General features: G+C 47.2%; 1 protein-coding gene across 1 annotated transcript in view; it reads right to left on the bottom strand.

Moving 5' to 3' along the window:
* Positions 1-1068: 1068 nt before the first annotated feature.
* The window catches only part of LOC116797766 (G protein-activated inward rectifier potassium channel 4-like), a 39321-nt gene continuing 15864 nt past the window's right edge, over positions 1069-24525 (bottom strand). Inside the window, 3 exon segments of the mRNA XM_032709596.1 lie at positions 1069-1181; positions 1308-1977; positions 1979-2255. Coding sequence (XP_032565487.1) covers positions 1120-1181; positions 1308-1977; positions 1979-2248 — 1002 coding nt within the window. The 5' untranslated portion in view covers positions 2249-2255 and the 3' untranslated portion in view covers positions 1069-1119.

Below are 24525 nucleotides of genomic sequence, written 5' to 3'. Positions count from 1 at the left end.
TCCTTTGCCTGAATCTCAGACTTGTACAAGGAGTTTGAAACACTGCCCCAGGAGCTAACGGACCCATCTACACTGCTGGTTACCTCAGACCACAACTTCCTACCTGACTCAGTCACAGGATGTTGTCCCAAGAGGTTCTCAGTCCAGGTGACATGGACAGTAAAATCTCGCTGCCAAACTGCCCTCATTTTACCTCTTTTCTCCTCAAAACTGGGACTGATTGTTGATTTTATGTTTCCCCATCTTTAGACAGCACTTCCCTCCTCAGAGCTGCCTGACATTCCCCTTCTAGCCCCTGATTCCACCGAGGCACCCCGGGCTTGGAAGTACTCCCTGAAGGATCTCAGGGTGTTTAAATACCTTCCCCATGCTGGAAGAGCAGCAGGAAGAGCTGCCAGCTCCTCCTCACTCCCGGAACAAAGGAATGGGCTGCAAGAGGTGAAATGACCTCATGATGCCAGGACTTTTAGAGTCACCCTCCTCCCACCCCAGAGCTTGGGAGGTCCCTGTGGGAAGAAGCCTGGAGGCCCCTGTGGCCATCCATGCACTCACCCACCTTTCTACACTCTGGAAAGCTGAGGCCCAGCGCTTTTCCAGATTTATTGTACATGGACACAGCCTTCTTTCATCACCTGCCACAAGCACCCCCCTAGGAGGAAACTGGGAATGGGCTGAGGAGATCTGATCTGCCCATTACACAGCTCTGGTTAAGCTGTTTAAACAGCTGTTGGGCTGCAAGAGGCACAACAGCAGTTGCTGTATTTTTCCTCTTTGAGCTCCTTTTGCGAATATGTGTCCTGCACCACGTGCAAGTCATTCAGCTCCAGCACGTGCTGGTTTATGGGACACAGTAAGACTTGGACACTTCACAGCCTCCATTAAAAAGCAACACCACAGCAATACCTAAAATAGCACAGTTACAGCCAATTATTAATACAGAGGAGAAACGGGAAAAGATTTGTGCCATGAATTTTGATCACAGGAAACAGGACCACGAGAGACCTCAGGAATTCCTTTAATCCATTACTTTTTCCCATGGATCAATTCTAAGTGATTATGGGCAGCTCCACAACTGATTCCTTTGCTTGAATCCCAGGCTTACAAAAGGAGTGTGAAACACTACAACAGGAGCTGGAGGACCCATCTTTCAGTACGGGTTATCTCAGAGCACAACATCCCACCTGAGAAGGACAAAGGACTCTGTTCTCAGTCCAGGTGACACTGGCAGTAAAATCTTTCTGCCAAACTGCACCTCGTTTTACCCCTTCCCCCCTCAAAACTGTGACTGATTGTTGACAGATCCTTACCTGTTGCTTCCACCATTCCTTCCAGAATGACCACAATTTCAAACTCCTCCTTCTCCAGCTGCGTACGAGACATCTCCCAGAAGGGGCTTTTCTCATTGATTTCGTGTGAGATGATCAGAGGGGACACCAGGAACAACCTGTCGTCTCCAGTGTCAAATCCCACGTTGATGTCCGTTTGGTTCAGGGGAATAAACTCTCCTTCTTTGGTCTGTTTGGACTTAATCAGTTTGGCTCTAATGGAAGCCTCGACAATGTGGGAATTGCGGAGGTCTCCAACCCGGAACATGAGACAGAGCTTCTCGTCCCTCATGGAGATCACGGCGTTGTTGGAAAACATGAGGGTTTCAGCCCTTTTCTTTGGTTGGCTGATCTTGACGAACATGCAGCCCACCATGAAGGCGTTGACAATGGAGCCCAGGATGGCCTGGATGAGGAGCAGCACGATGCCCTCGGGGCACTTCTCCGTGATCACCCTGTAGCCGTAACCGATCGTCGTCTCCGTCTCGATGGAGAACAGAAACGCGGACACAAACCCGCTGAGGTTTTCCACGCAGGGGATCCAGTTCTCATCTTCCAGGTGGTCCAGGTCTCCCCGGATGTAGGCAATGAGCCACCATATGAACCCAAAGAACAACCAGGTGATGGTGTAGACCATGGTGAAGACCAGGAGGGTTGAAACGCCACTTGAGGTCCACGAGTGTGGTGAAGAGGTCGCTGAGGTAGCGGTAGGTCTCCTGCACGTTGCCGTGGTGGACGTTGCACTTGCCGCTCTTCTCCATGTACCGCTGCCGGGGCTTCTTCCCCTCGGCCGAGATGAGGCGCGTCCGGTCGGTGGCGATGGGGACATCGTCCCGAGCCTGCTTGGGAATCTTCTTGGGCTCCCTGGAGGTCACCCCGATGTCCATGTCCTGGTTCATGAAGATCCTGGAATCTCCAGCCATGGCTGGGCTGCAGGACAAAGAAATGCGGTCTAAGATGGAAGGAACCTTGCTGAGACAAACCCCATTTTGTGAACCATTAGACCTTGTTCTGGGAAACACTTTGAGAGGGTTCAGCTCTTCTCCCCCTACAGCCACTAGTTAAATATAATGCTGCTAAGTTAAATATAATAAATGTAAATAAATAAGACAGCAAATATATAAATATAATAAATACACAAATAATTATATTATATAAAATAATTATCTATAATATGGATTATAAATTATATATAGATAATATATATCTATCATATCTATAATATCTATAGATAATATATATAATTGTATTATGTGTAATTAATTATATATAATTATATACAAATAATTACATAAATAATACAACATATATATAATGAATATATAAAATATAAACAATGATACATAAATAATATGACAAATATATAAATATATAAATAATTATATAAAGAATATAACAAATATACAGATATAATAAATATATGTAAGGATATAAATAATGACCCTGAGATGAGCTTTGTGGGTTAAAACTTGGTGGTAATAACACCAAGGTCAAGGGTTCATTCCCCTGGGTGTGTAATTCACTTAAGAGCTGGATTTCATGATCCTTGTGGATCCAACAGAGAATATTCTGTGATATTCTCTGATTCTGTGAAATATAATAAATCTAAATCTAAATCAATACAATGCCGTGAAGTTAAATAGTGATTTATTATCCACAGGCTCTTCAAACATCAATGAGCTGCCAGTCACTCCTGGAACCTCAGAGAACCTGGTGATGGGCAAGGTTGGGAGTCAGGAAATAGTTAAACCTTGTAACATTTTTTTGGGATATTTTTTTGTCCTTAGGTTTTTTTTGCACACAAACTTTGCTTGAGATCAGAACTAGGAACAAAGTCAAGATACATCAACATGTCTGTTCAAGAGGGACTGGAGTTTTTTGATGCCTCAGGTTTTGGGTGCATATCAAGAGAAACCTTAGGAATGAACAGAAAATGCTGAGCACCACTGTCATCCTAAACCTCACCACAAGTCTAAATTATGCATGAAGGTTTCCCTCAGAGTCAGCAGAGAAAGGTGTCTCCAGGGATAATTCAGATTTCTAAAGTTTATTCTGTGAGCCGGGGCTTCAAATGTGAACCAGACCTTGAATGGAGCATCTGGAATTCCACATGGGCAGGTGTGATGGATCCAGGCCTGCTGTTAGTGGGATCTCTCAGAACTCACTCCTGACATTGCACAGAATCAACAGGCACTTATTAAAATCCCACTGCCCACATGCAGAATTCTGCTTGCAGAGACACAAATAAATAACACAAAATGATGGCTGCAATGATTTTTGCAGGTTATAATGTAACATCCTGTTTACTAAGAGGATTAGATACTCCTTTAAAAAATGAGAATCTTGACTCTGGATGCAGGGCACAGACAAAATCTCCATCAAAGACTCTCTAAGCAGCCTTAGGGATATCAAAGATAGAGCAGCAATATTTTCTATGGCGTTCATTCTCTGCATTGTCCTCTGCAAATCCTATTAAAACCTAACTAAATCTATTACTGCTCCCTCTATCTTTAATCTTCTTATGCTCCTGTGAATGAGAAAAGGTGTAGAGCTACAATTAAGAGTATCTTGGGAAAGACAATTTTAAGACCGAGCAAAGCAGCTTCATCTTTTCGGTATTAAAAAGCGCGAAGGGTGGGCGGGAAGGAAGCAGAGGCAGGATGAATAAATGAGGCAACAAATTTCCACTTCCATTCTGCTGCAGCCAAGTCTGGTTAACAGCAAGGAGTTACTCTGAGCCCTTGGATAAGTCACCATCAATCGTGACTCCAAGGAAGCAGCCGGAGCCGGTTGCTGGAACCATCCCCGCTGGCCCTGCTCGCAGGAGCCCAACCATCTGTCCCAGCCCAGCCCCAGAGCTGCTGCCCGCTGGCACATTTGCCTGCTCAGAAGGTTTTGGTCCAGGGCTGAGCCTCTGCAGCCACAGGAAGGGGGAAACAATAGGAATCGGTGGTGCTGGGATGGTCAGTTAAGAGGGATTAGGTTGCCACCCCACTGCAGTGATCCCGGATAACCCCAGTGCTGGGTGTTCCCTTTCTCCTACAGCAACACCGAGGATTTGGACAGAGTATTCACCCCCACCTCTGTTTCCATCCCTCCTGAAGGCAGGACTCCCCAGAGTTGGCTCATGGGGGATTTAGACACATCTTTTTTCACTACCTGTTGCAATGGGAATCTCCTGGCCCCTCTGCATGGCGGTGTTGTCCCCACACAGGTGTAAAGTGCCTGCCAGAGGCTGTCAAACAGTAACTATCTGTCAAATAATAACTACCTGTCAAATAATTAGTATCAATAATGACATTGACTCTCACTTCACGTGGCAGAACAATCACACACTTTTTTACCCCTCTTTAATAGGAAAAGAAGCCTTCCATCCTCTGCCTGAAAGGGAATCAGGTAGTGAAGAACCTCTTTGCTTTCCTCTTGTGAAGATCCCTCTTGATATATGTTTGCATTGATTGATTAATCTAAAATTACTCCTTTTGGATAAAAAGCTTTTAATCAATCCAAATATAAAACCAGGCAAGTGCAGCATGTTTTCAATTTTAAAAGGACTGCTTTAAAGATAATTTAATTATAAAAGTTATGTTTGAAGCTGAGTTTCACTGACACTAAGACAGAAAAAGCAGTTTCAAGACATTAATCTAGTGTAAGGTTTCATCTTCTGTGTTCATACCAAAGAGACCAAAAGGATCTGAAAACATATTAAAAAGAACAGAATAAAAACAGTCCAAAAGCCTAAATCCCTGGAAATATCACTCTGGTGGAGCAGGCAAGAGGAACTGCCCCTTAATGAACGTACAGAGAAACCTGCTTTGACTAAAAAGTCCAAAGGACTGGCAACATCCCTTTTGCAGTGCTACTGATCTCCAGCAACAGGGCAACTGAAATCTTTCTGGAAACCTTCAGGAACACCTTACAAGTGATCCATTAAAGCAGGAACATTCCTGCTGGGTAAGAACTTCGCTGGCGGCTTCAGTGGCAACACAATTCCTGCTGATGTTGAATCTTAAACTCTCCCATCGTACGAGAAGTGTAACCTCAGTACGTGGTTACTGGAAATAATTGAGCAGCTGAATTTTTGCATTAGATTCTTTAAAAAGAATGATCTTGGTCAGCAGTTTGAGCACAGCTTTGGGTGGCTGCACACCAGCCAGCTCTCTGTTTCTAATGATTTTCTCCAAAAGCATTTTCTCTCTAATTCTGCGCAAATCACTGCTTTCCCCTCTACCTTAATTCCCCAATGGTAAAATTTGTGATATGGGCATGAACAGTCTGTGAGATCCCAGGCACAAGGAAATTTGCTGTCATTCCTTTATTATTATTTTAACTGCCCTGGAAACTTCAGCACACAGGACAAGATGCTCCAAAAGGAGCACTGTAAGGACTTGGTTAACTCCTTCCCCGTGTAATAAACTACCACTGCTGCCAAGCATAAACATCTTTCCCACAAAATGAGAAATATGTGCCAGCATCTCCCAAAGACTCAGCCTGCAGTCTATAAATCCCTGCCCCTTCAACACAGAGATCCAGGAGGCCAAATTGCCTTTTCCATTCACACCCCCCCCCCCCCCGTCCTGTTCCTCTGGCATTTCCCATCTTTGGTTAAACGAGGCCAGGGTAATAAAAATGTCACTTTTTACAAAGCTGCCTTCCTTGAGGACAGGCTGCTGCCCAAGGAGCTGTGAGTCAGTGCATTATCACCCTGGCAGAGAGGCTCTTTATCAGCCTGCCTGTTGTTGAGCCGCTGCCCAGATGACAGAGCGGGGCCGGCGGTGACATTTAGGGCTCTCAGATCTGCTGAGGAGAGTCAGGCTGGGCTTAGGGGAGAACCTCTGGCAGAGCTGCTCCAAGCCCTGCCTGGCAGAGCTGAGGTGCCTCCTGACAGCTCCAGCAATTTGCTGAAGACATCACAGAAGGTAAAACATGAAAAGTCTGCAAGAAACTTTTTTCCCTGCTGACGGGGGTGACTTTTTCCCTTTAACCATCTCTGATCTCGCTGAAGTGAACACCAGTTTAACTGGGGATAGGATTTGCTGCTGGAGAGGACTAAACTGGAGGCAGGAGGAGTTTAAAGACATGAATTTGTCATCAAATTTGTATAAAAACAGTCTTCTTTTGTTTCTTTTAAACCTGGTGCCTGTGTTTTCTCTCATTATGAGAATAATTGAGCAACTGTTCTTTAGCAAACCTCCCACACCTTCCCAAAACAGAATTTTACTTAACTCTGTCATCTTTTTTTTTTTCCAGACAATGAGCCCTGTACTACTCAACAAACAATCAATTATACTAAACAGATATTACTGGAAAATCTGACCTGGTTGTTTTGCTGCCCTTTGGCCCACACCATATCAAACAAAGACAAGGTTGCTGTGCCCAGGTTCCTCTGGGCCACATAATTCTTCTTTGGGTTACACTGCTGCAAGGGAATGAAGTTCTTAATTGGCAGACACTGATAATATGGGAAAGCTGGCAGAAGAATAAAGCAAATGAAAGCAGCAGCACACAAAGAGAATAAAGGAGTTGCCTGCTGAACACTGAGTGGAGGTGGAAAGATGAAGGAAGAAGAAGAAATCTTAGGAAAAAATGGCCTTTGACACCCTGAGGATAAATGACTGTTAGACAGGTAGTGACTTAGGTGGGGCTTTGATTTCCCTGAGGAAGGCACCTTTCCCTCTATCCTTTTATTTACTTTCATTTACTTTTATTTCCTGCCTGTGTATAACTGAGACAGAACAGTCAACACCACCAACACCTTTTGACACATGCAAGAAGAAAGGCAGGTAAATTTTGTGTAAATCATGTAATCTTTTGGTTTTCTGACTTCACATTAACAGAGGTTGTGGTGGTGTCTCTTTGGGAAGTGCCTGGAGATCTACAGGTGGAGGAGAGGCTGAGAATGAGTTTGCTGTTCAAAACCAGGGCAAAAGATTGAAAGAGACTGCACAGGAAAGGAGACCTGGGGCACTTCACTAATAAACAGGGTTCAAAAGCTTCCTCAGCCCAATATTTCCTGTTCATAACCTCACTCAGCACTGAGGTGGGATGATGGCCCTCATTTCCTCTGGGTTTTTGGTGTCTCGGCACTGCTTTCATCACACAAAGGAGTTCCTCTGAGGCTGGGGGAGACCCCCCCCCAGTAGCCAAACTGGGTGACTGATGGTCCTCATGGAGCAGGAGGACTCTGTGCTTGTCACAGAGCTGGGCTGCTGATGGCTCCTGTCTACCCAGAGTCCATTTGGCTCAGAAACACCCAAACAGAAGGTGTTCTGTCTTTCCAAACAAACTCCCTCTGGCCAGGGAGCTATTATGACACAAAGAAAGAGTCCATGGGCATTTGTACTTTAGTTTTACCTGCTAATTACCTCCCAATCCATCCTTCTCCCCAGCAATGCTGGATAGTCCCAGCTCTAATATCCCTGAGCCCTTTCATTGTCATTTTTGAGGTACCAGTGGGACCCTTCCAACCCCAGAGTATCCAAGTGTTTCCCAGTATTCAACACAGGTATCACAGGCTTACAAATTTTATTTATGTATTTATCAAGAGCTGTGGAATAAGGAAATGCTCTATATCCCATATTTCAAGATGGGGAAGTCAGTCACAAAGATGCTTCTTCCAGACTCATATTAGGAGTCTGTGGCAGGGCAGGGAATTAAATTTAGCATTTCCAAAATCCTAAATGACTTCCTGTAATCACTGCAAAACTCTTTTCTCCTTTCCCCACTCCAGCAGCAGTGAATACAGTCCCTGCCTGCTTCAGGTGTATCTAAAGATTGCTCTGCAGAGCCTACACAGCCTGATCTATCAGCATGAATAACTAGGAAGATTATTTCTAGTGCCAAGAAAGACAGTTTCTGTTCTCTCTACAGATTTCAAATAGATTTTTCCCTCACCTATGGACTGAAGCATAAAAAATCCCACAGATAACACAAGCTCACAGTTGCCTCAAATATAATAACTTCAGACCTATGCAGAAAAGACTGGAGAAACTCAACTGATGAGAAGATGCACTGGGGTAGGGTTTTTTTACGGAAAAAAAGAGATGAAAATTAGAAAATGCCTTTTGAGTTGTCATAATGATCCCAGTGTACAGGCTTTAACAACTTGTTACAGCACAAGGACTGGAGAACATGGAGTTTCTACAGGATAAAAGGTATCTCCTACTTGCTGTGCCACAACTGCATAGGGTGGATGGGAGGATAAAATCCAGGTAACTCTCAGTTAATTATCTTATACTTCACTGCATTAAAAAGTCCCTGTGCAAAGGATGCAATCACAATATTATGCTCCTAGGTGTTTTTCTTAAGTTAGAACAGATATTTTCTCTACCAACAAATAAAACCTGAAAATAAACCAATTTGATCCTTCCACCTCCAAGGGGGTGACTATGCCTGAGGCACTTTGCAGCCTCTCTATCTCTGGCCTCTCACCCCAGTCCCTATTTTTAGAGGCACCTTATGGCATCACTGAAAATGTGACTGTTGTCTTTCACCCAACACTGAACAAAGAAAAAGAGACACCTTTGTCCTGATAAGACACTCCTGTCTCTCCTGCTGTTTGCACACAGCAAACATTGTGAATATTGGGGAAACCAGAACCTCGATTTTAAGGCAAAATTCTGCCTCAAGAGCACAAACATTTCTGTTCTCCACTGTTTAGGAATTCACCATTACAGCACCTGAGAATCACTCTGTAATTGGCAGCTGCCTTAAAAAAATACAATAAAATTGTTTATACCCCTTCACACTTCCCCAGTACCTTGCATCCAAAGAGTTCACAGATGAACTGACCAAACACAGGCTCTTTTTGCCCCAAGGCCTTCAACCCACTGCAGACAAGGGTCACAGAGAGACAAACCAACCTCACACAAACTGCTGGGGCAGTGCCAGTGCTCACCCCACACGTCCAAGGGCCTCTCCTGACCTCAAACCCAACAGAAAGTGGGTGACTTATATAAAGAGTCTGGAGATTTGCCTCAGAATATGACTCCAAAACTCTGTTTGCCTTTTTTTGGCAAATAATTGGGCTGGAAATTTCCAGAGATGGAGAATATTCCCCCAGCACAAACACTCTCCCCACCTGCCACAGGAGATGCTGGTGGTTTGGGCTGGTCAGAGCACAAGTGAGAGAAGCCACTTTGGTTTCCCTCTCAGCTGCTCTGCTACAAACCCAAGGTCTACCTAAACGAGGTAGGAGGAAGGACCTGCGTGATGCCAGAATCGTCAAAATCAGATGGTGAGTTTTTTGGGACAGGGCCACTTTCTGCCAGTTCTTCACTGGCTCCTGAAACTCTCCAGTCAAAGCCAAGGGAGCTGTACAAAAGTGAGCATGGGGCTCCCACCCAGCATGTGCTGACACAAACTGGAGGGCTCCAGGCATCTTTGTGAGGGATGCAACAGGACATGGATAAAAAAATCGGTCATATTTTACCTCCCAGAGCTATGAACCCCCCAGGGATTCCCAGTGCAATACATTCTCTGTCCCCTCCAAGGGCTGAACATGCCCCTTCATCGGCTGGAGACTGCGCTGCCAGGGCTCTTTAAACTCTCAGCTCATGGGCAAGTATCCTAATTATGAAAGAATTTAATCTGACTCCAGATAAAGATTATGAAGTCACTCCATGCATTTCAGGGCTGCTGACTGATCAGTCTCCCGGTGCCCTTTGCATTCCAGTGATCTCCACTACCCCGAGCAGGTCGGATTTTTTAACGTGTATTCCTGCAGAATCCCTTTCTGAGATCTGACGGTGCTTTTGCCCAAGACCAACATCCCATTCCTGGCTTCCCACAGAGTTCCCTGGCGCTGGGGAGTTGGACAGCGCACAGCTCCAGCTCCCACCCCGGCGGGTTTGGGGAGCCTGGCGCTCGGTTGACCCGACACCTCACCTCAGTCCTCCTGCCTGCTGTGCTCCCGGTCCTTGGCAGCCAGAGGAGCGCAGGAGGGAGCTGGGATAACAAAGGAAATGCGGTGACTTACTCGCTACGAGCGGCTCCGCATCAGTGTCGCGCCCTCGGGGGCAGCCGGGCGGGAGCGGGGCGTGGGAAGCGCGGCTGGAGCAGCGGCCGGTCCATGCCATCACCGGCGAGCTGGGCTCGTCCTCGGGTCCCCGCGCTGCCTCCTGCCTCCTTCCCTGACAGGAGAGAACATTTACGTGGCACTGAGGATGAGGATGCCCACGCCCCTGTCCCCGGGTATCCCTGATTTCCCTGCTCTGCTCCAAACCCTCCGCTGCTGCGGAGATACTTTTGCCTCTCCTCTGCCTGCCTGTCCCTGCTCCCGCCTCTCCCGTTCCAAGGGATTGTTGGCGGTATAAAGCTTTTTAAGGGCTGGGGCAGAGGGGAGGGAGGGGAGGCTGCGTGTGACGGCGCCTTATCTGTTGTGAATGAGCCGGAGCGGAGGTGGGGAGGGAGGGCGAGGGAGGGGTTTGGGCGCTGCCGAGCGCGGGGAGGGCTGGTGAGGAGGGGGAGAGGCGAATCCGAGCCCTGGAGCTCGGGATCACAGGAGCTTTGGGGCTGGGAAAGACCTCCGGCATCCTCGGGTCCCACCCGCGGGGGCTGCGCTCCCCTCGCACTCCCCCGAGCGCTGAGTTCCCTTCTCCTCCTGGGATCTCCTGTCCCGGATTTACTGGGGGGGATATCGGTTTTGAGGGGGTGGGGGCTGTGTTCTTGTGTTTTTAAAATCACACAAACAGAAAGCAGTTCCCAAAATCAGGAAGAAGCCGCACATTTCACAGAGACCGCGTGTGTCCATAGTCATCGGCACTGGGGGAACTCTCTCATCCAGGCTGGACCAAGGAATTTGGGAAAAGTGGGGACAAAGAGGGCCAGTATGATTCCTCTAGCACGCTCCCCTTGCCTGTCAACCATCAAGCTCCTGCCGTGGTGTTTGCTGATGGAGTTGTGGTGTTTTCCTGGGATTCATCCAGGGAATGTTCTCAAAGTTCTTCAGTGCTTTGCTGTATTTTTTTATCTTTTTCTTTTTTCTCCTTTTTTTTTTTTTTATCATTGATAATACCACACTGTCTCCTCAGCTTAGTAAAATATTTTCTTTTCTGAAAAGCAAATGTCAGGCCAGCAGCAGATATGAGCCAGACCTGCCTGGTGACTGCAGGTTGCCTCCAGGCTTTGTTGTCCTGTTCCCCTGATCCTGTCCTCCTGCCCTCCCTAATTCTCTGCTCCGGGACCACATTCATTACAGCCCATCAGAAATGCTTTCACAGATTTATCTGGTCAAGAAAAGAGAACTTCTCAAAACCAAAGCACTGAAGGAATGTGTCGGTATAGCTGGAATATTAAAGCTATTTTTCCCACGTTCTGCTTTGAATGATTTTCAATTTACTTTTTTTTAAATTACACTATCACTAATGAAATACATCAGCAGTGGAATGGCATTTTTGTTTTACTGCGTGGACATTTTGCAACCTATTATTTACATTCCTTTTTTTTGAACAGGTTAAAAATGGAACTAGTGGAGCTTCCTGTAGATCATAAAACCTGTTCCTGATCAGGTTAATTCTAGGCTACATTAACACCTTATTATGGAAACTAGACTGGAGAAATGCACAGACAGAGAGGGAAATAACCAGAGATTTGAATATTATGAATAATCATATTGCCTAGGGGCTGGGTTAAGAAGCCCATCTCCATAAACACACACCTTTTATCAGAGTTCTTCTCTGATCTTTATGTGGAATCACAGAATCAGAAAATCATTAAGGTTGAAAATGACATCCAAGTTCACGGAGCCCAGCCACAGAAGTTGGATCTGACCAGCTGGGACAAGAATCTGGAGCCAGCTTAGCCATTAAAAATTGGGTTTGCAGATGTAATTTTGCTTTTCCACTTGTTAGTTGTCTTTCCCACTCCAGCACGGTGTGGGCAGTGAGATGAGCCCAGCCAGCCTGGCTCCTGTTGTAGCATTAGCTGCAAACAGCTCCAAGGACTGAACCCAAATCAGCAGTGAAACCATTTGCAGTGAAAGCAAAAGGCCTGGTAATAAACTGCTGATTAAATCCACTGAAATTATGTTACATCTTCTGCCTGCTCCGAGCTCTCACGGATGCCTTTGCAGCAGTATTAGTTTTACCTTTTAGGAGTGTGTCCATGATAATGTTATAAAAGTGCAATTTGGGGAGTACATTAACAGTTTGGGTATTTTAATAATCATTCAAACTTCCTTACAAAGTTCTAAGCAGTAATTCATCCACTGTGAGAGTCAGTTCCCCCTAAAATCACAGTGTTGTCTTTCAGAGCAGGTCCCTGGATGCTGCTCCAGCAGCACTAAGGACAGTGCCACCTTCAGAACGGCCTCAGCTCAGCTTCCTCCTCCATTTCATCTCATTTAATAAGATTTAGAATGAATTTAGGAAATGGAGAAAGACCTTTCGTGCTGTCCAGCCAGCAACCCTGGAGGAACAGAGTCTCTGAAAGGCTGCAGAGCTGGTGTGTCATGGTCAAGGCAAGGAGAAGTCTTCCTTCCCACCTCCCACACACACTTATCCAACACATCCCGAGTCCACAGCCATGGACAGGGGTCCCAGGGGAGCAGAGCGGGCTCACGGCGTGGCCACTGCTGCGGGCAGTGTTTGCCCCACGGCTCCCGCGTGGGACTGGTTCCGTGCCTCATGCAGCGCCAATAACACCTTTTTTGGAGCACATTCCCTGTTTTCCTGACGGTGGAACTCTGACAGGCACTGCCATCTGCTGGCATCGGCCCTCCCAACCAGCCCTGCAGACACCACATGAGTGGGGTGTGCTGAGGGGTTAAAGCCGGGGCTGCATTTTCACAGCCCCTCTAACTCCTGAGGCTGCAGAAAGTCCCATTTCCCCAACTTCCCACCCGTTTCCTTCAGATGGAAAACGAGACCTCTCCCCTAAGGACGTTTGTCCACGAGCAGGTGGATAATTCTGACCCTTCTCCACCTTCTGGGATTACACAGAGTTGTGCCCACACCTCTGCCCAAGTGCCAGCTCAGCGATTTTGCCCTGACCCACAGATCACACCCAGCACACACTGTGAGGGCGTTTTTGTGTGCTGTGGTTCCTCCCTGGCACAGGGGCTGGTGCCCCAGACACCTCTCAAAGCCACAAAAAACCAGGGCACTTGAGAGGCCTACATCAATCAGCATTAGAGGCCTTTTAGGAGCCATTTATCTGCTCACCAGGGAGGCAGCACCTTCTCCCTGGCTCTGAGTCTCGGCTGCTTGGTACTTTACTTCCTCATTCCTACACTGTAAATTAGTTTCATGTATTATTTCAACTGACATCTTCCAAACTGTGCTGATTAAAGACAAGCCAGACCTAAAAACAGTTCTCCAGCTGGAAACCATCCTTCAGGGAGTCAGTGACATCACTGTGCCCTTGCTGAGCTGGGCAAAAGTTGTCAATGGCCTCTAAAGTTTGGAATATGTTAAAGAGCTGCAGGTATCAGCTACCTGGAGAGGGTGGATTTAACACCAAATGGTAGGACAGTTGGAGTGCCTTTGGACTCCTGTGGAAACGTGGAAATGCAGAGGGATTGCTGTTCTGTTCAGGATGGGATTCAGCACAGGCAGTGCCATTTAGGATGCACTGGGCTGAGTCCAAACAGCCACACCATTTCCCTTCTAACTGATGCAGAGACAGGTAGTATCAGAAGGCAGCTAAATTAGACCTTTATGTTAGAGTGGGATGAATTATCTGATTCCAGCAGCATGGAGACACAAATTTCACTTCAGTGCAACATCTTAATGTTCCTGGGGATGCTCACAAGCCCTGACAGCAGTGCTGCTCTGCTCAAAGGATACACAGGGCTGTTTACAGGGGGAATTATGGCAACTGTGGAGTGCTCAACTCCTGGATTCACAAACAGAACAACAAGATGTGGGTAGAACAAATTCTAATCTTATTTTGATATAATTTCAAATTATACCTGGCTCAGAGAGTGATTTATATCACAATGTATATCAAAAGCTTTTATAAAATGAACAGTCTGAATTTCTGCAGGCTCCTGAAGTATGAAACAGGGCAGCCCAATTTTTGAGCTGCCATGAACCAAACAGGGAATTGCCTCCATTTTCCTGGCATTTCATGGGACATAAACGAGCCCCCTCCCTGATGACCAGAGACTGGCCTGACACTCATTACCCACAGGGCCAGTGTTAGGGTTCATTATTACCCAAATAACTCATTCCCCAAAAGGACAGTGACCCCTGAGAGCCCAGGGCCGGGGGTGCCTGCTCTGCAGTCACTGCTCGTGTTGAGAGCAGAGGGAGCAACAGTGCCTTCAGGGAGCGTTTTAATTCGTTGTGCAATTTGATCTCTGGAATGAGAGATGTCTCTTCCCGTTTGTCAACCATTAACCGACCATCCCACCAGAAGAAATCCGAGTTGTAAGAGGCAGTGCTGGAAACAGCGTCTAAGATTGTCTCCTCCACCTCCACCCTCCCCTGAGCCTTCAGCTGAGGCTCTGGGAGCCCTGATGTGACAGTCACCCACTCTGTCTCGTCTTCCTTTTGTGTTTTGGGGCTTATTCATCCCTCCGAATCCAAACGAACCTTGGGGAGTAGGCACAGAGGCAGACAAGGGGAAGGAGAAGTTTCCGCAATAAACTCCCCCGCTCGGTGTGTGGAGGAGTGAGCTCTGCCACGGCCTTTGATGTGATAATGAGGAGCTGATGCTCACCCAGGGAACGAGGCAGCTCCTCTCTCTCGCAGCTCCACGGGGCTGGAGCCTGGCACCGGTTCCCCGAGCCAACACACATCCCGATCCTTCCCTTCTGGATTGCCCGCGAGTGGGTTAATCCGGTTCTTACTGAACTGCTGTTATAATTAACACTAATTAAGCTGCAGGTGCAGCAGCAAAATCTAAGGCTGAAGGGCACCCAGGGACTAAACTTCCCACTGAGGCCCACGGGAGCTGCAGGGCAGGAAAACACAGGCCAGGGACCCTGTGTGTGAAGTGACACACGTGTGCCATCTCCTCTGGGAATGAACCACCACTCCAGCTTCCAGCTCTGTTCACTGCCTGGGAGCTCAGAAACAGCCAAATCTACCAGTCATAGCACACTCTAATGATGGCAAATTTATGGAGACAATTTCCTTGTTAGGCTGTCACAATTCAAAAGGGTTTCTGACAGACACAAAGGCTTTGGTTCTTTCAGGTGGGAATCTCACTGCACTGATTTCCCTCTCAAAAACAGGCAGCCTTCCCTTTGGAGCGGGATGGGATGGGTGCATATAGGATATAACCAGAAAGGTACAGTCTAAAATCAGCCACTAATTAACCCCTTTGTTGAAAAAGGATCTCACCTTTTCCCACAAAGGCTTGTGGCTTTCCCAGGAGACGAGAGGTCGAGCCAGCAACTCCTTCATTTAACTAGGAAGAATCTTCCATCTGACTATCAAGTATCTATATCTAACTATAATCTAACTATGTGGGTATTTAGTTGATTCCAAAAGATTCCACAAAGTCTCTGCATGAGCATGAGGCAGCAGTGGGAGCTCAACCAAAGCCCTGTGTGCTCCCTTCCAGTCTCCCTCTGGGAACCAACCATCCACTGAACATCACAGGGCAGAGTAACACAAACCAGCCTCTTCTAGCATATTTTTTCAAATGGGAAGAGTGTACAACAGTTCACAGACTCTGAATATTCTGAGTTGGGAGGGATCCCCAAGGATCCTTGAGTCCTGTTCCTCAGTGAATGGCCTGTACAGGGATGGAACCCACGACCTTGGCATTATTGGCACCACATTCTGTGGCCACTTAGCAGAAAGCACAATCTACAGGGCAAACCCAGTTGATCCTGAAGATCAGTTTGAGGCACTGCACGTCAGCACATCTGGTTTATTTAACTGGTACATTTCAATCCTATTTGCAATCCACTTTTAGGAACTAAAAGCAACTCAACCTCTGTTGTAGCAGGCCTCACACCCCATTGCTCCCAGATCACTTCAGGATTCTCCTCAGCTCTACTCTGGCTGCAGAAAAATGCCCTCCACTGACTCTGGGGCAGCCTTTTTATTACAGTTTGATCCCCTGTGTGCAGCAGCCCTGGGTCACAAAGGCCTCTCTGCAGCCACAAACAGGCCCTGTACAGAGCAGCCTCTCCCCAGCTGCCCTTTCCCTACATCCCAGTGCATCCAGAGCAGCTCTGGAGCCAGAGGGGCCTGTTGGAGAGGGAACCAGCAGGATGAGCTGGAAATAACCCCAGCAATTAACCCTTGGCTTCTCTGGCACAATTAGTGTGGGAGATCCCCGCCTCATCCCTTTGGGCCTGGTGGATGTCACTGGGAATTGAACACTCCAGCCATGGCTGAGCTGGGCTGGGTTGGAACTGGAGGGCTGAAGGTGAAAATCTTTATCTTAAATTCACAATATAGACGGCTCAGTTTTAGGAAGAGACTCCACTGTACCTTGCACTGGGATCCTTTGAGTGGGAGAAGGATGATCCACCCATCCGAACTGGGAATTCCTGCTGCCACAGCACAGGAGCACAGTGGCCACACGTGGCACAGCAGACCCTGCACACTCTTTTCCCCTGCAAGGGTTGGAAATACTCTACCAGGGGAATTTTTGCCTCATCACATTTTCAGCACTTAGGCTGGGCAGTGGATCTCTGCAATTCAGTTTTATTCTTTAGTAAGTTTTATTCCTTTGCACTCAACAGACCTTCAAGCCAATTTCTGAGATGCATTTTACACCTTCAAGGGAGGTTTTAAGAACAAAACCAATCATTCCATTCCTCCCCAAAGTGTCTGTGTTCAGTGAATAATTTGCATTAAATTCAAAAACTATCACTCTTCATTCGAAAACTCTACAAACAGTTACGTAACTTGGAATTCCACATAATTTACTAAAATTAGTAAAATTTTCAGCAGCTTTTCAGTCATTGGGGAGCTTGAGAAAACCATTTCTAGAATTTTATTTGCAGGCCTTGCAGCAGCATTCAATATTTATAAGGAATTCCCTGTCTTGGTAGCAACAACTGACAGTTACGAAAAATAAGTACATCATAAAATGCATTAATATTTTAAGTCTAAGACTGCTGGAGGAAGATATTCCCAGCTTTTGCCTGGCTGGTTGATATTTAGTTCACACAAATAACTGAAAAAAGAGACATATCTAAGAGGGCATGGAGAGAGTGTATAAAAAACTGCAAAAATGACAGTGAAAGATTTGTCTCTGTTTCCACAATAAATCATCAGCAGAATTAGGAAAAGAACCTTTTTTTTGTTGTTTTCACTCCAACCACTCATTGAGGGACCTCTGTTATGTGCTCAGATATTGCCTCACAATAAAACCCTTCCCCAGCCTCCAAATAAAACGTTGAGATTGTGCTGAATCCAGGATTTTCCACAAAAAAAATGAGGATAACTTGTGTTTAATGATGCAGCAGAGAGAGAAAAGATAAACCCTGATATTTCTGTAATAAAGTGGCTTTTTATGATCCCCCTGCATGTCGGGGCTGGCAGAGCTGGACTGGAGCCAGGGCTGTTTACGGTGCCAGCGTGCCTGTGCCGCGCTCCAGAGCATCTGCACAGTTTGTTCCTGCCGGGTTTGTGTCTCTGGAGCCAGCTGACCTTGAAACTCTCATCTGAGGGAAAAGAATGAGAGAAAAAATCAGCAGGCAGAGTCCCACTACCCCGTGTATATTCCAGTTATTGTCAGAATTTTTCCTCTGCTCTGTTTGCACAGAAGCGATATCCAATAACACTGGAAATGTTCCTGCTGTCCCAGGAGAGGCATGTTCAGAGTCAAACCAGAGGAAATTAAAGACCTCTCAAGCAATCCCCTGGCACAGGTTCATAAATATAAAACTGCAGGCAGTGACTGGCTCCAGCTCCGAGGACAAAATGTGCTAAAACTCCGGGGTCCCTGTGCTCCTGCCGCCCCCGTATTCCCTGCTCCTCACGGGGCTGGGCAGCTCCTGTCCCTCATTATCCACACCAACCAGACAGGATGAGGCATTTGCTGTGGGAATAGCATTCCCTAGAGCACCTCTGCCGTGACAGCCCTCTCTAAACACCCCTCTGACTGCTGGAATTCCCGTCCCTCCAGGTGATGGGGGACTGTGGGATCTGAATTCCCCAGAAAAAGGAGGGATGCAGACAACTCCTCTTCAGCTCTTTCCGCAGTCTGTAAGTTGGCTGTCCTGCCTGGAACTTAGGCTACAGGATGACTTTTCACAGAATCACAGGATCACAGAATATCCCCAGTTGGAAGGGACCCACAAGGATCATGGAGTTCAACTCCTGCATTCCTTTGCAGGGATCCTGTTCTATGGCACTTGGCAGTTTGTTTTACCCACTCTGGTGGGAACTTGATCAACTTGCAGAGTTTTAATTCTCTGTTGTTCTTTGCATTGAAAATTAGAAGATTAAGTGCTTGCTCTTGCCAGCCACGGGAGAAACAGCTCTCCCTGGACTCTTCCAGAATTTCAGCATTGGTTGGGTTGGTTGGTTGGTTGGTTGTTCCTGCTGCTGGACTGCAGCAACAGAATAAAATTCCAGTCCTCCTGATCTTATCTTGTGTGTTGAAAGTCAGATAGATGTAGGAAAGGCAGATTTATGGAAACAAATAATATTTAATACTAGGTCTTGATAGATCCTAGACTGGTGAAGTCATGGAGAGCTTCAGCTGAGCCCTGCCCAGACACCCCAACAATCCCACCCTGTGCTGAGAGCATTGTCCAAACACTCCTGGAGCTTTGTCAGCCTTGGTGTTGTGCCCACTGCCCTGGGGAGCCTGTTCCAGAGCCCATCCACTTTTGGGGAACCCTTAATTTGGAGACCTTCCTTAAGGTGTTCCCCATCCTCCTGAAGAGTGAACATATGAGGTTTACTGTGGCCTGTATGAAACCCTGATGGAGGTTAGTGATGGGGACCTTCCAGAGACAAACTGGGTCCTCTGCAACCTTCAACCTTCCGTGGAAGCACGTGGAATTCAATGACACAATGAGCACAGGGAGTGCTCCCTTACATGCTGTAACTGTGCAGCAACACCTCACCAATGCTGCAGGAAAACTCTTGGATTCATCCCACAGTCACTCTGGGAAAATTTCCTTTCCACCTCAATTTGCCTGGGGCTTATTCCTGTGCCACTCCATGCACCAACTCCAAATCTCTGTGCTGCCTAGGGCTGAAATTGTACAGGAAAAAATGCTTCACCCAGATGGATGGAATTTACTTTACTTTTTGGTTGGTCATGATACATCTGAGCCCAAGATGAAGGAGATGAGTGTAATCTCAGCCAACATAAAACCTTCTCAGCATGGAACACAACCACAGACATAACTCAGTTCAGTCCAGCAGTCCCACTGCTCCTGCAGGAATAGACAGAAGGAATTATTGACTGGATTTCCCAGAATGTCCCAGTGCAAATGAGGCATAACACCAGAACTGTAGACATGTCAGAAAGCATAAAAACAAGCTTTCCTGGGAAATATGATGCCATATGGACATGGGCTTTGTTCTGGTGAGGCTTCTTTCAGCTCCCCAGGCTTTTCTATGTCATAACGTTTCCTGGTGAGGTGCCTGGGTTGTGTCAGCTCAGCACTGAAATTGCCTTGGGCTGTAGTGTTTCCACACTCCCCAAACCTCTGGAACACGCAGATTCCGTGCTGTCCCATTCCCAGGGAGTTGATTCATTTGTGCTGACAGCCTGTACACACCTTGTCATACAACAAAGTCACTGACACTGAATTGTCAGAGGGGCTCCGATCGTTACTTTGGGTGATTTATCCAGGACTTATCCAGCCCTCTGAGCCAGGGCCAAGGAAACTCCCCCCTGTCCCTAGACCAGATGCTGTTCTCATCTGAACTGTGTTAAATCTGAGGTAAAATTACCAAAGCCAACAGACGTGGTGCTACCACCAGCCCTTGCTTCAACTCAGAATGATGCTCCCCTCTGTGTCCACTCCATCCTCAAAACATCAGCAGAACAACCACAGCTCCAGGAAAAGTTCAGCCTATCTGATTTCTCCTGATTGCTCTGCAAAATGATTTTGGTACGTAAGAAAAGGTCGAGCAATTTTTTTTTAATTGGTGACACTGACTATTTTAAGAAGGAAGACAGAGCTTTGTGGGGCTCAGGCAGTCATGGCATGAAAACGCCCAAAGCTTCGCCTCCCCCTCGCCCTCCTCCACCTTTATTTCACCTTTTACAGAGGTTTTCCCACCACAAAGAGCAGAGTTGCCTCCAGCAGTCCCTGCACAGCCCAGTAGAGGGGAGTGGGCAGCCACACTGGTTTTTCTGTCCTGACCAGTCTCAGGGTAAAGCCACACATCTCCAGAATATTTGTAAGGAGTTCCAAAGGGTTAAGCATTTTATCTGCACTAAGCATTAGTTTCCTAGTGGAAGGTGTCCCTGTCCATGGCAGGGGGTGGAATTGGGTGATCTTTAAGGTCCCTTCCAACCCAAACCATCCTGTGATTCTCAGCACAGAGCAGAAGCTTTACTGAAATAAGGTCTTTGCCCACGGTTTTCCGTGGAAATGATATGTGCCAATTTTAAGTCCTTTACCCATAGATGAGGACCAGATGTGAGTTTACAGTTTTAGAAAGTACTTAGGAGTTACTGTGCAGGACAAGCATGTTTGGACACCTCTACCATTTGCAGAGGAGGTTGTGCAATGTCGAGGTTCATCCCAGGGTGAGTGGTGGACACCTCCAGGAGATCTTGCTGTAGGAGATGCAGGTGCCTGTCCCATAAATCCCTGTGGCTCTGTGGAACTGGACATGACAAAAACTTCGTAAAGGGGAAACTTCAGCACAGAGAGACATCAGGGTATGGACACACGGCAAGGGAAGAGCAGATGACTGTCTCATCTACCCAGCCAAGCCATGGAACCTGTCAGGGCATTATCAGGTCAAGAGAGATAAGGTGACCCTGAGATTGGCTCAGGTGGTTGGAGCATTGGTGCTAATAACACCAGGGTGTGGGTTTGACCCCCATATGGGTCACTAAGAGTTGGACTGGATGATCCTTGTGGGTCTCCTCCAGCTCAGAATATTCTGTAAATATTCTGTCAGGCAACTGATTCAGAGCTGGCTAAGACAGAGGCTCTAAAAGCAGCTGCCTCTTGAAGGCAGCACCCAGAGCAACTTGTCCAAAACTGAAGCGGGAAGAGCCCAGCCAGAGCTGTGCCCACCCTGCCACTGCCCCACAGAGACCATGGATTTCCAGCCTGCACACAGGGAAACACCCCACTGAATGCTCTCACTGCTCATCACATGCTATACTGGAGGCTGCTTTCCCTCACCCAGTGTGGCAGCAGCTCTGTGCCACCCAGCCTGTTCTCACTGCCCTCCTGACTCGCCCCGATGGGTTCACTCAGCTGTAAAACAGCCACTCTCCACAGGGCTATTTCTAATGTTCTGACCTTCACAAGCAAGGCCAGGGGTTTTGCACAATTGTCTGGTAAACGTACTCCTGCAAAGAGAGCAGGAAGCCAAGGCTTCACTCTGCAAAGAGACAGAGGGACCTGCAGTTCTTCACTGAGGGGAAAAACCCAGAATGCCTCATATTTCTTTCTTTTGATAACAGCAACCACACACAAATGAGTGGCAACTTCCAATGGAACAATGGGAGAGTGTCAGCCCTGAGGAACAAGGACAAAGCTCTGCTGTTAGCAGCGAAGGTCCAGCTGTGGAGTTGCTGAGGGAGGGCAGGAAGGCAGGGCTGCAGCTCCCCAGCACTGCCTGCCTGGCACACAGACCCTTCAGCCAGGCTTGCAGATGCTCAGCAGTGCCTGGCTCCCAGGATCCAGCTCTCGCTGGGGAGGCTTTGCCTAAATTTCACAAGGCCAGGCTCCACGGGACTGTGAACTCCACTCAGCCAACAGTCAAAGATAGCCCTTTTCCTAGTGAAAGAACAGAACAAAGAGCATAAAACATGTGAAGAGCATGTGCTGATTTCTTCACTACCCTGTCGTGTGTCTTCACTGCCTCTGGGACCTTATTCCTGCCCCTGGGAAATGACTAAACAAACAATCATTCCACACAACTTGCTCACTTCCTTACTCTGCCTCACTCATGGGCTCCATCCAGCCCATTATCTGCAGAGGATTCCAGCAGAGCTCTCATTCTGTCACAGGATGTGCTCTCACTTTCCTCATGGCTCCCATGAGAGATCAGTGCCTGACTTCAGCGGGTCAGGATATCAAACCAGGCTTTCTACCTTCTTTGCCTTTCTCCACCTGGGTTATCATCTGTGAAAAATAGGATGATGACTGCCCTGTCTCTTTTTCTCCTCTCCCCTGCATCCCCAAAGAGAGGCTGTTTCATTTATTAATGCTGATAGAGTACGTGGAGACTTGCAGATAAAGACTTGCTGTGAAGCAGAATAAAATGTTCTACCTTGCAGAAGGATTGTGCTTTACTATTTCTTCTCAAAGCATCTACTGGCATTGTTGAAAGTAAACCCAGCAGTAACAATCAAACAAACAAAGCCTGAGTCTAACAGCCAGGTAAACAGGAACAGATGGAATGAATTCCTGAAGATGGAAGAGAGGGCTAAAATGGTCAATTGGCCATTGACCAAAAAAGTGACCTTAGAGATAGATCCCAAGGGGGCCATGACCACCATCAGAAGGTCCTGCTGTGGAGGAAAACAGAGGCACAGAATATCTGGGAGCCTCTGAGGAGCAGCAAGATCAATTCGTTGGATTGTCAAGGGACTTAAAGAGCAGCAGTACAAGGGATGGCCACTGTTGTGCAAAAGATAATTCAGTGTTGCAGCTACACAGAACTCATCCTTTCTTCAAAGCAGAAAGGGTGGAAAAACTAAGGCACACACAACAGATTTACCAAAAGTTCATTTCTGGCTCTCCAGAGCTAAACTTCATATTCTGTTCTCAGCTGAATTTTGCTGGTGAATATTTAACACAGCCCCAGAAAGACAACGCAAAGTAAAGCCAAATATCCCCTAATCTGGGTATTCCTGTTGGTGTATTCTCCTGGCAGACACGAGACTGTCCCCATGGTGCTTGAGCAGCTGTGCCACCCTCTCCTTATCAAGATCACAGGCTCAGGCACTCAGGGGGTCACACACTCCAGAGAAAGCCCTGGCAAGGCAGGTCTGTGCTCCCAGCAAGCTTGGATCCACAGCCTGGATCCACAGCTTGGGGGGCCCTCAGAGGTTGGTACAGGGACAACACCTCGAGACCAACAATTTAGAAACATCTCGGGCCCTTGAGAACAACTTCAACTTCCAGAAATGCCTTTTCAGAGCTTCCAGGAGCATGTTTGGTTGGAAAGCAATGTGAGAGGAGACACGTAAGGGATGAAATGAGGTGTGATCACACTTCAGGCTTCATACCAACTGATTAATTTTAGCTCAGAAAAACCTTGGTAGAGCACAGTGAGTACCTGGGACATCTGAGCTTGTTCTTCTACCCAATTAATAACCACGGACACCGAATTGCAGACAGTAACTAACACTTCTAATGCCATCTTATACCGGAGGGGTGACAGCTCTAATGCCCCACAGAAGCCTGATGTTACCAGGCAAACACAGATGAAAATCTAGAAACAAAGCTTCACCAGGTCTGAACTGGGGACCAGCTGTTCCACGACCACAAACACCTTCCTCCACACAGTGTTTCAAAATTCTATTTTTGTAGCTTCAAGTAAAAAAAGAGACTTCAGATCCCTCTGAGTCAGGTACCAGTGTCGCTGTTCAGGACACTCACTTGTGTTTTCCATCCCAGATTCCTTTGCTTAGGCATGCAGAGAAGGGACGAGGTGACAAGTATACAACTGCCAATGTGGGTATATGGTTCTTTACCAACACAAGCCTCCTCTTTTCTTCTGTATGTTTAGCTTAATGTTTTAAAAGGAGGATTTGGTGACTAGAAAAGGGAAGTGACTCCTGGTTTAACACCCTCCCTGCCTGTGCCCTCTACCCAAGGTGCCATCAGCTCCCTGATCCCGCTGCCCTGCTCTGAGACTGATCCCATGGGAATGGATTCACTCTCCAGCCAAACATCCTAGTGCTGAACACCAGCTCACTCCGTGGATGGAGGGAAGTGCCTTTTTTGCAGCCACCCCTGCCCTACATTTCCAGGGGAGCAAGGATCCCTCTGGCACTCCTCTCCCCTGCTGAGCAGCTGAGTTACAAGTAAATCCAAGTAATGAGCTTTTCTCCTGCCACTGAGAAGTGGGAATAATTTCCTCCATCAGCAGAGTTGCATAAGCCTCACTCTCCCCATGTGGCACTGCCA

Source organism: Chiroxiphia lanceolata, chromosome 23 (genome assembly GCF_009829145.1).
Source record: "Chiroxiphia lanceolata isolate bChiLan1 chromosome 23, bChiLan1.pri, whole genome shotgun sequence".
NCBI classification, from domain to species: domain Eukaryota; kingdom Metazoa; phylum Chordata; class Aves; order Passeriformes; family Pipridae; genus Chiroxiphia; species Chiroxiphia lanceolata.
The sequence above is the reverse complement of the archived record's forward strand: the minus strand, read 5'-3'. Positions and strand labels throughout refer to the sequence as shown.